A 17,031-nucleotide genomic window follows, 5' to 3' on the forward strand; every position below is an offset into this window, starting at 1 on the left:
GCATTTTCAGTCAGTAGATTATAGCAAATCTGACAAAAATTAGAAATGAAGATAGAAAATCTGGAACTGTTAATTGAAATGAACAGCTGGCCTACTTAGCTCTAATAGGACAAAAATTTGCTGAAAATAAAATTGCCAGGTGTTTGTGTCTGCCTGCAAACATTTGAATAAATTTTAATTGGTATTCACTCTGTCTATCTGACGATAATTCATTTCATTTCTTCCCTTCATTATTTTCTAGCTATCATTAGGTTTTCAGATGTTAGCAACCTTTCCTACTCATATTTCACTGTCCAGGTGTGTGTGTGTGTGTGTGTGTGTGTGTGAAGTGTTTTCTACATGTACCTCTAAGGACCATTACATCATATGTCAGACTGGTGTCAGTGAGTAAGGGATCAGCAATGCGTATTGCCACTAACAAATTTACAACACAGTATCTCCCATTGTGTTATTGTGGAGACATTAACATTAGGTCATTCTACAAACTATCACTTTCTGTTGTCTTATGGAACTATTTTCTAACACAATGGAGCAAAAGTAAATTAGTATTTATTCTGCAAAAACGAGTAGTTAGAATACATTTTAACTCATTTCCTAGCAAAATGGTTCAAATGGCTCTGAGCACTATGGGACTCAACTGCTGTGGTCATAAGTCCCCTAGAACTTAGAACTACTTAAACCTAACTAACCTAAGGACATCACACACATCCATGCCCAAGGCAGGATTCGAACCTGCGACCGTAGCGGTCGTGCGGTTCCAGACTGTAGCGCCTTTAACCGCTCGGCCACTTCGGCCGGCCATTTCCTAGCACATTTCCCCTTTAGTGCTATTTGTTGTTGATACTAACCATCAATTGCAGATGAACTGTGTTTTACACAATCATGATACAATACATAAAATAATTTTCATTTAGACCTCCCCACTCCACCAAGAGTGTCTTTCCGCCGTCCACCTAACCTTCGTAACCTCTTAGTTCATCCCCATGAAATCCCCAAACCACCTTCCCTACCTTCTGGCTCCTACCCTTGTAACCACCCCCGTTGTAAAACCTGTCCCATGCACCCTCCCACCACCACCTACTCCAGTCCTGTAACCCGGAAGGTGTACATGATCAAAGGCAGAGCCACCTGAGAAAGCACCCATGTAATTTACCAACTGACCTGCCTACACTGTGACGCATTCTATGTGGGAATGACCAGCAACAAACTGTCCATTTGCATGAATGGACACAGGCAGACAGTGTTTGTTGGTAATGAGGGTCACCCTGTGGCTAAACATGCCTTGGTGCACGGCCAGCACATCTTGGCACAGTGTTACACCGTCCGGGTTATCTGGATACTTCCCACTAACACCAACCTATGGGAACTTGCCCTTCAATATATCCTCTCTTCCCGTTATCTACCAGGTCTCAATCTCCGCTAATTTCAAGTTGCCGCCACTCATACCTCACCTGTCATTCAAAAACATCTTTGCCTCTGCACTTCCGCCTCGACTGACATCTCTGCCCAAACTCTTTGCCTTCGAATATGTCTGCTTGTGTCTGTATATGTGTGAATGGATGTGTGTGTGTGTGTGTGTGTGTGTGTGTGTGTGTGTGTGTGTGTGCGCGCGAGTGTATACCCGTCCTTTTTTCCCCCTAAGGTGAGTCTTTCCGCTCCCGGGATTGGAATGACTCCTTACCCTCTCCCTTAAAACCCACATCCTTTCATCTTTCCCTCTCCTTCCCTCTTTCCTGACGAAGCAACCGTTGGTTGCGAAAGCTTGAATTTTGTGTGTATGTTTGTGTTTGTTTGTATGTCTATCGACCTGTCAAAATTCTAGCTTTCACAACCAACAGTTGCTTCGTCAGGAAAGAGGGAAGGAGAGGGAAAGACGAAAGGATGTGGGTTTTAAGGGAGAGGGTAAGGAGTCATTCCAATCCCGGGTGCGGAAAGACTCACCTTAGGGGGAAAAAAGGACGGGTATACACTCGCACACACACACACACATCCATCCACACATATACAAACACAAGCAGACATATTCAATATATATATATATATATATATATATATATATATATATATATATATATATATATATATATATATATATATATATATATATATATATATATATATATATATATATATATATATATATATTTTTTCTGTTTGCCATCTGCTACTGCTACTCTTCAGTCCGATACACCTCTCTGCACATTGGCATTCTGTTTTTGTTCCATTGTGGTTCCAAGCATTCTCTCTGCAACCTGCTCCCACTAGAAATGTTCTTCGGCATTTCCTCTTTGGTCCGGTGCACCAGGCCGAGTGCTGCTGTTATGTCTTTGGTCCAGTGTCCCCATCTGTGTGCTGGTGTTTCATCTATAGCCCAGTGCAGCTTTAAGTGTTCTCTTTGTGGCCCTCTCCCACTACAAGTGTCCTGTGACATTCCATCTTCTGTGCACTGCACTTGGTGCTCTGTCTGGGGTTCATTCCTCCTGTACATGCCATCAGTTCTTCTGTTTGTGGAGTTCTGTTGCTGTCCCCTTTGGGTTTTCAGCAACTCCAGAGCAGGATCCAAACCTCTATTGAGTATCTAGTGTCTTCTTCATCACCTTTATCTCTATAGATGCTTTTATAACACTATCCCAGTATCTGATGGTCTATGTCAGAACCCTTGTTTCATCATAGTTCATGGAATGACTGAGTTTCAGCCAGTGCTCAGGAATGACTGATTTAGGTGCCTGTCTTAATCAGGTGTGCATCTGATGTCCACTTTCCTATTGTTTGGCCAATGTAAGGCATGTTACACTGGCAAGGTATTATAAAATCCTGGTTTTCATAGTCCCAGATCATCTTTCACTTTCTCAGTAGTCCTCTTATTTTGGCAAGAAGACAGAACACACACTTGATGTTATGCTTCCTGAGAATCCCGCTGATTTTGGCATAAATAGATCCCACATAGGGCAGGTATGCCAGTGTCTTTGCCTCATCTTGTTCTTCTTCTAGATCATGTGGCAGCATGGCTGGTTGAAGAGTCTTCTGAATCTGTTTGCCTGTGCATCCATTCTTGCAGAACACTGACTGTACGTGTTCTACTTTTACTCGCAAACTATCTGGGTCTGACAAGGTGTGTGCCCAGTGGACCAATGTCTTCAGAACTCCACTCTTCAGTGCTGGGTGGTGACAGCTGCTGGCTTGCAGGTATAAATCAGTGTGTGTAGATTTGTAATACACACTGTGTCCAAATGAAGCATTTGTGCCACACTTGACAAATACGTCCAGAAATGGCAACTGGCCATCCTTTTCCAGTTCCATATTTGAGTGACGTGAGTTTAGACGTTCCAGAAAATCAGTGAGCCTATCCCTACCATGAGGCCAGATCACAAAGATATCATCCACATTCCTGAAAAAGCATATGGTTTGTATCTAGCCATCTCTAATGACTTCTCCTCAAATCTGTCCATGAACATACTGGCAAGGTTACAGCTTCTGCTTGCCTGTAATATTGGCCCCTGTACGTATGTTGAGACAGAGATATAGTACTAGTTTTTACCAGGATTAAGCATGACATCAACTCCAAAAATCATGCCACTTATGAGAGGCAGGATTTGATACAATGGGCTAGACGTGGTAGCCAGGAAGTTCTGACACTTTTGCCTATACGTGGCAGCCTCCTTAGTAGCTAAAGATTTGGACAGGGTAGACAGAGCCTCTTGGTTCTAGCAGTTTATCAGGACAACAAAATAACTCAGCATGTTACCATCTCCACTCAGTATTTTCACTCCATCTAGTCAGTGACTTGAGCATGTTCATATTGACATCAATAGATCTCTACAAGCATTGAAAGATATTTTACTGCCTGACATAGATTGGACATTTCTCTCATTGACCTGAGGCCTATCCAATGGAAGGTGCAACAGCAGCATCTGTGCCCATGATGCACTTTCACAAATGGATTGTCTGTTTCAGTGTAGCCCTAAGACACAGAGAAAACAGTTTGAGTCACACGTCTTTAAAGCACTTTCAACATTGCCTGCCATGAACCAGATTTTCGCCTAGCATTGCACTCCTAATGGTACTGTGGAACAGCTCCACAGTTTTGGAGCAATTAGTCATTAATTTTCAACCTGGTATGGCCCATAACAGATAAGGCTTCTTTCCTAGTAGTATGACTATGTGAGTACATTTCCATTATTCAAAATAGAAAACAAGGGGGAGGAGGAAGAGAGAAGAAAGATGTCTCTGCCATGGTTTCCTTTGAATAAAGAAATAAGTAGTAAAACTACTGTAAGTGCAACATGCCATGAACTTACTTTATGGTGAGAAAATGCAAAGGAAGAGAGGCAAAATTTTAACAAAAGCTCTGGGATGGAGGCTGTGCTAGGTATCAGTTATAGTATATGACAATTTGGATTGTATTGTATTAGTAATAACAAGTCAGAATGTGTGTTAGAAACTATGTGATTGAGCCTACATGCTGTAATATGAGATACAATATCAAATAGGATTATTAGTACTGAAAGGTTACAGCTCACATAAGCATATTAGAAAAATCATCATGCCACAGAATTAGTAGACTAAATAGAAGCCAGTGCAGTTAACACAGAAAGAACAAACCGTTGTGAAAAGTATGTGCACTTTGGCATAGAACTGTTTTTTGCCTTTTGGGAGGATAACATTGTTAATTATGCAGTTACTGATGTTTGTATAACCATATTTTTGGATCTATGATGATAATTATAGTTAATGATGCAGAAATGTTGAGTTATATAATAATAAGATCAGAGTGGAAAAAAAACAATATGTACTATCAAAATCGAATCAGAATCACAGCAATCAGGATTGCTGGGCATTAATGTAATGGACAAGAATACTGGAATTGAAGATGCTATCAAAACAATTTCACATTCATGGAAAGCTCGTAAAATTGATAAAGGTGTAAATAAAGAGTGAAAAATACGACATAATTCAGGCACGAGTGACAAAAGACGTAAAATGAGGCATTTTTTTCTGAATGCTTACATAGTGCTCACTTTTCCCTACCTAGAGCAGTAATGTGGCCAATGGCATCACAATAGTATACCCCATTTGTTGTTCTGATTTTTTTATATTTTCTAGGTGTGCCACCAAAGGCTGAAGCACACTGGTTTCAGTCAGTTTCTATATTAGAACAAATATAACAACAGAGATGGTTTTAAATAATATCAATTAATCAATTCAAAATTATCACAAAGGGACAGAATGACTGTTGGTAGTTTTGATATAAAAGGGTTTAGAAGTCAATCTGACTTGTCGTATTATGTGTGATACATGGAAGTAACTAATTATTATTGTGGAATCACCTTGTCACTTTTCCCTGTCAGACACCATATCAGCATAAGTGGCTCATAGACTAAACTATCAAACCAAAAGAAACAAGGATCTACATTTGCAGGCCAAAACATATTGTTTAAACATTGATATGATAGTAAAGTATAATTTATGTATGAGTGAGGTAACAAGAGTAATATAAACAACTTATCTTACATCTGACAATTGAATATCAGAAAAATTTTCACTAAAAAGTAACTGAACAAGCTTCCTTTGCCAAATTCACAGGCAACAATGTCAGTGCATATTAGACTTATAGTCTGACCACTTCTTGACAGATAGCAGCACCATTCTGACAAACAATATGCAATGTAGTTCATTTGTGTAAGATTTAAATCTATAATTTGTGTATTGGTCTTGTGGTTTTTAGAAACATGTAAATAAAGTTAGTTTGACTTTGTGTTGTAGAGAGGTTTTACTGCTTTTCCTATTTAACTGAAGACTGTGATGAATAAGTAACAAGGTAGTGCCAAGAAACCAAATAGTATATGTAAATTTGAATGAATGTTTACTCCTTAGCGACACTGGAATGAGTGCAGCAATTTCAAACAAATTTATTACACATATGACTTCATATCTGGAAACAACATTGTTGGGATAAGAATCCCTTACAACTCACCAGAATATCCCTGACTTCTGTTTGCTGCAGAATCCTTGAGCATATTCTCAGTTTGAATATAATAAACTTTCTAGAGACAGAGAAGCTCATGTACACAAATCAGCATGGTTTTAGAAGGCATCATTCACGCAAAACTCAGCTTGCCCTTTTCTCACATGATATATCGAGAACTATGGATGAAGGGCAACAGGCAGATTCCATATTTCTATATTTCCACGAAGCATTTGACACAGTGCCCCATTAGGCTATTAACAGAGGTATGAGCATATGGAATAGGTTCACAGACATGTGAGAAGCTCGGAGACTTCTTAAGTAATAGAACCCAGTATGTTGCCCTTGATGGCAAGTATTCATCAAAGACAAGGGTATCATCAGGAGTGCCCAAGAGAAGTGTGATAGGATCATTGTTGTTCTCTATATACATAAATGATTTGGTGGAAAGGGTGGGCAGCAATCTGCTGTCTTTTTGCTAATGATGCTGTATATGTATGGTAAGATGTCGAAGTTAAGTGACTGTAGGAATATACAAGATGTCTTAGACAAAATATCCAGTTGGTGTGATTAATGGCAGCTAGCCCTAAATGTGGTGTAAGTTAACACAGATGAGTAGGGAGAACAAACATGTCATGTTTGGATACAGTATTACTAGTGTCCTGCTTGACACAGTAAAGTCATTTAAATATCTGGGCATAACATTGCAAATCAATATAAGATGGGATGAGCATGTGAGAACTGTGGTAGGGAAGGCGAATGGTCAATTTCGGTTTATTGGGAGAGTTTTAGGAAAGAGTGGTTCACCTGTAAGGTAGACTACATATGAGACACTAGTGCAACGTATTCTTGAGCACTGCTCAAGTGTTTCGGATCCATACCAAGTCAATTTGAAGGAAGACATTGAAGCAATTCAAAAGCGGGCAGCTAGATTTGTTGCCGAAAGGTTTGAACAACACATAAGTGTTACGGAGATGCTTCAGGAACTCAAATGGGAATCCCTGGAGGGAAGCCAATGTTCTTTCCAAGAAAAACTGTGGAAAAAATTTATAGAACTTGCATTTGAAATTGACTACCAAATGATTCTATTACCGCCAACATACATTGTGCGTAAGGACCACAAAGATAAGATACAAGAAATGAGGGCCCATACAGAGGCATATAGACAATCGTTTTTCCCTCACACTGTTTGCAAGTGGAATAGGAAAGGAAATAACTAGTGGTGGTACAGGGTACCCTCCGCCATGAACCGTTCGGTGACTTGTAGTTTAGCATTGTAGATGTAGATTAACACAGCACAAAACTTTGTTGTGAAGATCATTTTTAGTTTCCATCCAGTAGCAAGAATAAATAAATTCTTGGATGAATTAACCCTTTAGCAAGAAACATAAGTTAACTGTAGCAGAACATGTTGATCTCTAATTCAATCTACAGTATTTTTTAAAAATGCCTCTTTTTTATATGTCATTCTCTTCCCATTATAACCCAAATTCTTCGAGAAGAAATATCATTGGGACTGTCACCAATCAGCCTAGGAATTGCAAAAATGTGGACTCAGCACTAACACATTGTTTTCTATTATCTTAATCCCACTTCCCCTCACCCTTTTCACTAAGAAGGCTATAAATGAATTTTTTCCTGATATTTAACTACACACAAAATTGTTGATGGTATTCCAGAGTTAACCCCCTGCTCCCTCTCCCCCCCCCCCTCCCCCCCCCCCCACTCACTCACTCACTCACTCACTCACTCTCTCTCTCTCTCTCTCTCTCTCTCTCTCTCTCTCTCTCTCTCTCTCGTCCCTATAAACAGAAAGCTTGGATGTTAATTATTGAGTAAACTGTTGTCCAAATAAAATAATTCTGCAAATCATCTGTGTACTTTCTGCAGGTGACATTTCTGTATGCATTAAAAACCATATATAGCAAAATGTTTTCAGCTAGAATAGAAATAAGAATAGCTTACCACTGAATATGGTGAAGATACCATTATTTCCTGATCCAGCTCACTTGTAGAGTTGTCAACCTGGTCATTTGTGTCCACAAGCCTATTGCTGCCTTCCACATCATCCTCTAAACCATAATTTTCTCCATTCTGTCTTGTGTCTTTCAGAACATGTAAGTCAGATTCATCCTGATACTCATGATCATCATTAGTGGGCAACATGGTAGATGAATTATGCTGATCCATTTCAGAATCGTTTTCTAGTCTGTCTGTGTCTTCTGTAACATTCTTCACTGCAGCTTGAACAAATCCCTTTACCTTAAGTTCATTTGCTGTTTGTATGATATCAGAAATATCTTCTTCTGGAACATCAGTGGACCCACGGTACATAAGCTGAAGTAATATTTGCATCTCATAACATGATATTTCTTTTAGTATAACAACAGGATGTTCACATGGATTTTCCTGAAAAACAGTCTCAAAGTACGGGCTGCAGGCAGATAAAATTATTTTGTGTGCTTTTAAAGTACCATCCTTGCATGATATTGTGACGTCAGCTAAGCTATGACGATTGTAGAATTCGTAGAGAACTGTTTGCAAATTGGAGATATGATTGTCCCAAACTACATGCAAGTGACTGCTGCCCATGCTTTAGATGAAACAAAACCTGTAACACAATGAAACTGCTTTATATTTACACTGAAATCCAAAAGCATGTAAGTGACAAACATCGCATTTTTTTTATTTTAAGACACTCACATATAAAAAGTATAAGTAGATAATCCTAGATTAAACTTATTTCCATCAAAACCGGAAGTTTTTGCTATGCTTCATTGTGTTCTAAGCAACTTCAATGAAGTCTTAAATCTTACCTATCACCATCAAACTGCAACAATAAGAACTAAAAAGGAAACTGTAACAAGAATTTTTGTTGCCAGACTGTAACTTCTAAAATATTATGTAAAGTCCTCATGTTGCGCTGTGGGGCAATCTGTACTGCTGTAAATGAAGGGCACACTTCGTATGCTTTGACTGCAGTATAGAAACTCTTACTGTTCCAAGATGACCAGTTTCTTATAGTGTCATCATCTGACCTTATGGAAGCACAAAAGGTGCTCCACATGTACACATATCTTGATAAAAAACACACACTTGATAAAATACACATAGTTGATAACATTCTCATACCATCCATGTATATTCATGTTGGACATGACTCTCTCAAGCTTACCGCACAAGTGGAGTGTTAACACAGACGTGGCAGATCCACTACAAAGTTACCTATCTCACTGTTGGATGATTTTAGTAAAGTGCTGTGTGGAAAGCTTAGGAGAGTCATGTCCAATACCAATATGCATGAATGGTATGAGCATGTTTTTGTAAACCATCGTCGCCAGTTTTGTAAAGTCTCATCACTACTGCTGTGGAGACCGAGTTGCCACTGTTGTTATGGCAGGCCGAGTTTGTGAAATCATGAAACGGCTTCTTGTACAGTACAACCGCTGAGGCAGTTTCTCCCTCCCACTATTACACAGCTATGCCCCAGGGTCAGGTAACAGGATAGGAGAATGGATGTTCTACAACACTCCAACAAATTACTAACAAAGTCACACAAATGAGTTAAAAAAGGTTCACTTGTTTTTGTGACTTGTCAAATAATGAAATCTACAACACTGTGTGTAATATAACACAAAAGGCCCTCAATGGCTAAGTGCAAATAATCATAGCAAAACTTCACAGTACACAGCAAATGCAATTTACAACTGTCTGTTCACTTCTAAGAGTTCACTAAACGACATTCCCTGTCTAGGTCAGCTCTGGACGATGATCTACAGCCAAGTGGACAAGAGCTGCTCTTCTATCTTCCAAGTAGGCTTCTGTCCGTTGTTGTTGTCATTGGTGGATTGTATGCGGCCGGCAATTGGCCAAGGCAAAGTTGATATCTTCATCCACAGTGTCGCACATGGCGCTAGCGGAACTCGTGCAAGTGGCGAGTTTCTATGGCATTAGTGCCAGCTTCATCTTTTGCCCTGGCTGTGCCTTGTTCAGATGACACAGCAGATGATATCAACTATGTGCATTTTGCCAACTGTGTCTTTCTTTTTAATCAATATATGTATATTTGCGGAGTGCCTTTTGTGCTTTGACTTCATGTAATGTAACACGGAACTTTTGAAACAAGTTCTATAATATCAGATGATGGCAGCATAAGACTGTTGAAACCAATCATCTTTGAACAATAAAAGTTTCTATACTGCAATTGTGACATATGAACTGATTTCCTCATTTCTAAAATATTACATGGCATGGGAAATAATGTGCAATTAATCAACAGGCAGAAGATGAATTACACAAATCATCCACTTATCAAAGGAAGAATCACTATATAAATAGATTGAACTATTGTTTTTAAGATGAAGCTAACAAGGGGACCCTCCATACTGTAAACCACGGATTTTGATGCGCTTCAGATATGTTACAGAGGCACTTACCCTGGCTATCCGGTTTATAAGCGATGGGCCTTGGTTTTTGAGAAAATCGATTTTGAAGTTCATTGCACGTGTTGTATATTTCGAGTAAGTCAGTGTAGCACAGTGGTAATGGTTCGTTGCTACCGCTGTGGAGGTACAGAGTTCGAAGCCTACTCGTGTATCTCCCCCCCCCCCCCCCCAAAAAAAAAAAAAAAAAAAAAAAAAAAAAAAAAAAAAAAAAAAAAAAAAAAAAAAAAAATCGACCGAATTTTTCAATTTCATTTCAAAAAATATAAGCAAACAGTGTAAGGTTTGTGAAATTATAAAGATATATTCAGTTATTAATTTTTTTCAAATATTCATTCTGTTTGTGGTTCACTTCATATTCTCCCAATTCATCTTCTTCATTGAAATCCATCAATTCATAATCAATAATGATCTGTCTTTCGGCCAAGAGATCCTGTATTGTGATACATATCTCACTGCCAATTGCAACGGAATTGGCAGAGATCACGCTAGGCGGTGTATTTGTTACGAGATTCAAATCACGGAGTAGATTTTCGATGTATTTAATGCATTCGTGATTTTGCCTTTTGATTCTTCGTTCAACTCCTCTACTTGCGGATCTTCTGCTAGCTGCACTACTGCAGGGACACTTGGTTCTTCCATTTCACAAACTTTTTCTAACACACGGCACTAGGTACGCTTTGCGAGCAGCCGATGCCGGCAAACCTAAAGGAATGCAACTCGCATCCTCATTACTTTAGGAGATGAGGTTCCCATTATGGATAACGGTATTCATGGGAGAGGGACGATAATGGGCGGAGATCGATTTCAGGTAATACAAGAAGTGACCGTTGTAAGAACATTTGGAACTCCAACTGCAAACCACAAACGGAATGAATATTGGAAAAAATTGACAACTGAATATATCTTTATAATTTTGCACACCTTCCACTGTTTGTTGATATTCTCTGAAATAAAATTGAAAAATTTCAGTCAATTTTGAAAAAAAAAAAAAAAGTACAAGAGCAGGATTCGAACATGGTACCTCCACGGTGGTGGCCACGAACCCTTACTGCTGCGCTATGCTGACTTGCTCGAAATATATGTAATGTTACGGGTTTACAATGCACGCAATGAACTTCAAAATCGACTTCCTCAAAAACCAAGACCCGTCGCTGAAACACCAGATAGCCAGGTACTCAGTGCCCATACAACATATTTGAAGTGCATCAAAATCCATGATTTACAGTATAGAGGGTCCCCTTGTAAGACACAAAATAACATCATAAAGAAACTAGCTGGCATACAACCTGTGGTGCTAAAGCATCCAATCTCTTGACTGCAGCTTTGTCACTAGTATACCCAGTAGCTGAATACAGCAACACAATGCTCATGCAAGGAAATTAGACATCCATGTGAATGAATCAATGAAAATTATTATGGGTATATTAAAATCCACACCAATCCCTTGGCTGCAGACCATCAGTAACATTCTGCCACCTGAATTGTGACACCAAGAAGCAACCAATGAAGAATGGAAGAAGCTGCATCACCCTGACTACCCCCAAGACCTTTCAGATTCATACAGTCTTAAATGACCCTCCTCCAGACTGCTTGATATCACACACTAAACTGTGGCATTATGAAAGAAACAACAGGAAGTTTTACCTTAAAGAAGAGTGGTACAAGAGATGAAATGCGGCAACATAACAACATCAAGGTGTTCAAGATCCATCTGCCAGTCTACTGGGTTTGATCAGAAGAGAAGTGACAACACTGAACAGGATAAGAACCGGTCACACCAGGTGCAATGCTGTGAAATGCAAGTGGAGACCCCAAAATCTCCAGCCTGCGATTGTGGGACCCAACAACAAACCATCTGGCATACTGTCACAGGCTGCTCTCTGAAAAAGAACCCAGACCGTTAAGTGTCTTTATTAATGCTGCTCCCACTGCTATCAATTGGATTCATTCAATAGATGTTGAACTCTGATTGACTGTTTTAATTAACAGTCCTACTTTTTTAGTATTATTGAATTATTAATTTTCACAATTTAAACATATTAGCTTTGATCCTAAATTCATAAATGTATAACTGCAAACTACAAGTATTTCTTAATATTTGTTGTTGTCATCAGATGATACATAAATAAATAAATAAGAATATAAATTTTTGATGACACACAACAACTAGGTAATATATGCCTCTATGTGTGATGGTTACATGTTTTTTGAGGTCTCAAAATATATTCTGAAGCTATTCATTCACTCACCTGTAAATGATGATGGGTGATATGTGTTGTTGAAAAAAGCCGTAAAGTATGGTTGACAAATGGCAAGGAAACTGATGTAACCTCTTGTACATAAGCATAAAAATATCTGTGAATGTAAAAGCAGTTTTTTGTCTATTGAATGAAGTTTTAGAGATTCAAAATAATTTAAAGCCCACAAGGAGTGAACAATGCAGCTTGCAATTTGAAACTCTTCTTCATCAGCTGTATTTAATGAATCTGTTGCAAAGTGCTTTTTTTCTTTAGAATAGCTGTTTGCTCCGGCCTGGTTAAAAGCACCCAATGAAGATGTTATGAAAAAAACTTTGGGGTATTTACTTATTCTAAAATATGAAAATTCTATTAAGCCTGAGATTAGTTTCTCACTTTAAGTGCAGTACATTTCAGTACTTATTGTCCTATTCCGGCCCCACTCACATTCGTTTTTAATCACCGTTTATGAAACTGATTAAAGCTCAGTTGCTTTAAATACAAGGGTGTGCTGAAAAGCAATGCCTCCGAATTTTTTATGTGAAAACTCTTAAAGCTTTTTTAAATAAAACAAACTTTCTTGACATTCTACATCTTTATTCTTCATGTATACATGTTTATTTTTCAACATAGTCACCTTGGCAACGAACACATTTCTCCCAACAAGAGAACAGCTTGTTGATACCATTATGGTAGAACATTTGACTTTATTGATGGAGCCACAATCTTACCTCTGATTGCACCAATTCATCAGTATCAAAGTGAAGTCCTCAAAGGCATCCTTTCAGTTTTACAAACAGATGAAAATTGAATGGGGTAAGTTGGTACTGTACGGACAATGACTGATGACAGTGAACCCAAGATGTCAGACTGTTGCAGAAATCACAGTACTCGTGGATGGTCTAGCAGTGTCATGCTAAAAGAGAGGGTGCTCCATGTGTGGATGAACTCTTCGATTTCGTGCTTTCAGAAACTCGATCACAGCCAACTGTTTCTCATACACTGATACAGTTATGTTACACATCACCATGTTACACCCTACACTTTGGAGTCCTCTAACAGCAGAGGATTGCAACTTGTGTCAGCATAGTGGGAAAGTCAATCAATTAATATACATGACATGTAATACCTCAACTGATATTGAGAACAGAATAAAAAATTTCTAATCATTACTTTTCAACATGCCCTTGTACACACTCTATTTCAGTATCTGTCTTTGGCTTATGTACAGGTTAGAAATGGTGTTACCATTTATGTATTTTCAGTTTTAATATGAACAATTACATTAATCTATTGTTCACATTATACTCCGAGTATGTCTATCATCCCATAGCTGTAGGTCATTTCTAACTGCAAACTTGTAGAAGGTTATTGCCATATCCATCATATATCTGATCAGCTCCAACTTACTGTCTTCAACTCCTGTCACTTAACAGTGGTCTGCTGAAATATCAAAACCTATATTATCAAATAATGGAACTGTATTTTTGATCAATCATTATCACCCCACAGATACAGATTCACTCTCGCCCTGAAAATGGAGAAAATTTGATACTTTTTGCACTATCTTTCTGCTGACCATCATTCCTAGCTGACACATACCTTTCATCGATGAGTGACACACTCATAAGAAGACTAGTCATAAAGGATTAATTACCACTACAAAAAATAATATTTATGTAATTAATTTCACGTCTGTGTGTAGGTATATATCAGCAGTCCTGGTACACACTAAAATCCCTGAACCACAGCACAACACTAGAGGAGCCATAATAAAATGAGACAGCCCATCTTCACTTTATCAGCACGCTGCATCTCTCGTTCTGGCAGCATATCATGTTATGATACTGTGGGACAGAGATTTCAGTGTGTACCAGGGCTGCAGACATATACTTGCCAATAAACAAAAACTTAATTACTTTTTTAGTTGATGATTAAAAAATATGACTACCCCTTATACTCTTCCAAACAAAATTCTTCTAATATTATTGTTTAATTTCAGTAATTACAGTACACATCTCTATCTGAAGACCTCTGTAATGTCATGCAACATTTTTAGCTCCGACTTAACAACACCCTGTCTCTTGGAATGTTCATTTTTATTTCAGTGGGTTCACACTTAGTAATCCCCACACAGTTGTACAAACAGTAAATTATTTGGTATAGAAGAAACTTCCATAAAATTAAACAGATAGCACTGAATGTAATTAAGCTTTATAGCAGTTTCCATAACTTTCTGCATACCTGTCTGGGGGGGTTGGGTTATTTGGGGGAAGAAACCAAACTGCGAGGTCACTGGTCTCATCAGATTAGGGAAGGACGGGGAAGAAAGTCGGCCATGCCCTTTCAAAGGAACCATCCCAGCATTTGCCTGGGGCGACTTAGGGAAATCATGGAAAACCAAAATCAGGATGGCCGGATGTGGGATTGAACCGTCATCCTCCCGAATGCGAGTCCAGTGCGCTAACCACTGTGTCACCTTGTTCGATATATATCTGTCTGTTTCCCATTCCATTAGATAATCATGCCTGAGAGGAACAACTGTCTATACCTCCATATGACCTCTATGCCTCCATGTGACCTCTGATTTTAGCATCATTTCAAGAGATATATGTGGAAGAAAGGAATTACCTGTCTGTCTCTTCTTGTCTTCTTGGGACATACGCTCTCTGAATTATAATGGCATGTCCCTCCCTATTACATAATGCCTCTCCTATAGCTTTTACCACTGCAGTTGGATGAGGCTATCTACAAAACTTTCGCAGAATGATATTTCCACTCTGCAGCAGAACGTGCGCTGATGTGAAATTTCCTGGCACTGTGTGCCAGACTGAGACTCAAACTTTCGACCTTTGTCTTTCACGGGTAAGTGCTTCACTGACTGAGATAGCCATACACAACTCATGATCCATCCTCACACCTTTACTTACATCAGTATCTCATCTCCTACCTTCCATACTTCACAGAAGCTCTCCTGGAAAACTTGAAAGGCTGGCACTTCTGGAACACAGGATATTGCAGAGACATAGCTTAGTCACAGGCTGGACATGTTTGCAGAATGTGATTTTCATTCTGCAGCATTATGTGCACTGATATATCATAGTGGAAACATTCCCAGACTCTGGCTAAGCCACATCTCCTCAGTATCCTGTGTTCCAGGAGTGCCAGTATAGCAAGATTAACAAGAGAACTTCTGTGAAGTCTGGAAAGCAGGAGATGAGGTACTGGTGGAACTAAAGCAGTGACGACCAGTCATGAGTCGCACTCGGGTAGCTGTCAGTACAGCACTTGCCCACAAAATACAAAGGTCCAGAGTTTGAGTTTCAGTCCAACCACAGTTTTAATCTGCCAGAAATATTTAACATTTTTGCTGTTACTAAATTACTCCTTGATGAAGTATATTGCTGAATTACCTGGTTAGGGTTCCAGAACGGAAAGCAGTTGCCAAATTGGTTGAATGAGAATGATATAACAAGCCTTCTTTGTGGTTGAATTACATATCCATACAATCAAACAATAAATTACAGATGTTGATGTTGAGATTCAACTTTCCGACCCCACACCAGCCAAAATACTCTAGCAGGTCTTCCTGCATTTCCCTTCAAATTATTGGTGTCGTGGCTATCCTATATACAACAGCATCATCCATAAGCAGCCTTTATGAGCTTTTGATGCTATCCACATCACCATTTTAATGTATATTCAGAAATTATCCAGTAACAGCCTCCCTCCCCCCACCACCTCCACCATCACCACCACCACCACCACCACCACCACCACCATCACAAGTACTGATGAACTTCCTTTCATATCCATTGATTTATATTTGCTAAGAGGTTTTTAATCCAGACAAAAATCTCAGAAAATATTCCACAAGATAATATTTTGTTTATTACTCACGAGTGTGGAACAGTACTACACACTTTCGCACGCCAAGTAACAGGCCATCAACCCGAGCTAGGTACATTTTTGCCTCTCCAGTGTCATGTATGAACAAAGCAATATAAATTTTACCACACAGGTGTTTCTGGAAACCATGGTGCTTACTGCAGAGGAGATGTTTGGTCATCAAAAAGGCATAATAAGCTAGAATGAAATGTGTTCCAGAATCCTATAACAGAGTCAGCAATATAGAGTTATAGTTACACACATTTGTCTGACAATTCTTGTTGAAAATGGCCAGTGACTTCTTTTAACAACTTTGAGTGCCTCCAGTAACCTATGATAAACACATACCAGAAAAAGAGCCAGTTATTGCAAATAATCTACGTTGAACCAAACAGGTATCCTATTAGATACAGTGGCTTTTCCTCTCTTGGGTAATTTCATAATCACTGAACTCAATACCTAACGAACAATGGTAAATCCAGGATGGAATGTAACA

At 38.9% G+C, this 17,031-nt stretch overlaps 1 protein-coding gene across 4 annotated transcripts in view; it reads right to left on the reverse strand.

Moving 5' to 3' along the window:
- The window catches only part of LOC124776569 (zinc finger protein 3-like), a 63,921-nt gene that overhangs the window by 18,745 nt on the left and 28,145 nt on the right, over positions 1-17,031 (reverse strand). For 2 of the 4 annotated variants that reach the window (XM_047251612.1, XM_047251613.1), the window contains 2 exons: positions 12,055-12,290; positions 7,931-8,576 (listed from right to left, as the gene is read on the reverse strand). In XM_047251612.1, coding sequence (XP_047107568.1) covers positions 7,931-8,557 — 627 coding nt within the window. In that variant the 5' untranslated portion in view covers positions 8,558-8,576; positions 12,055-12,290. The remainder of the gene's footprint in view (positions 1-7,930; positions 8,577-12,054; positions 12,291-17,031) is intronic. The other 2 variants (XM_047251614.1, XM_047251615.1) reach the window with 1 other exon arrangement.

Source organism: Schistocerca piceifrons, chromosome 2, assembly GCF_021461385.2.
Source record: "Schistocerca piceifrons isolate TAMUIC-IGC-003096 chromosome 2, iqSchPice1.1, whole genome shotgun sequence".
Classification (NCBI taxonomy): domain Eukaryota; kingdom Metazoa; phylum Arthropoda; class Insecta; order Orthoptera; family Acrididae; genus Schistocerca; species Schistocerca piceifrons.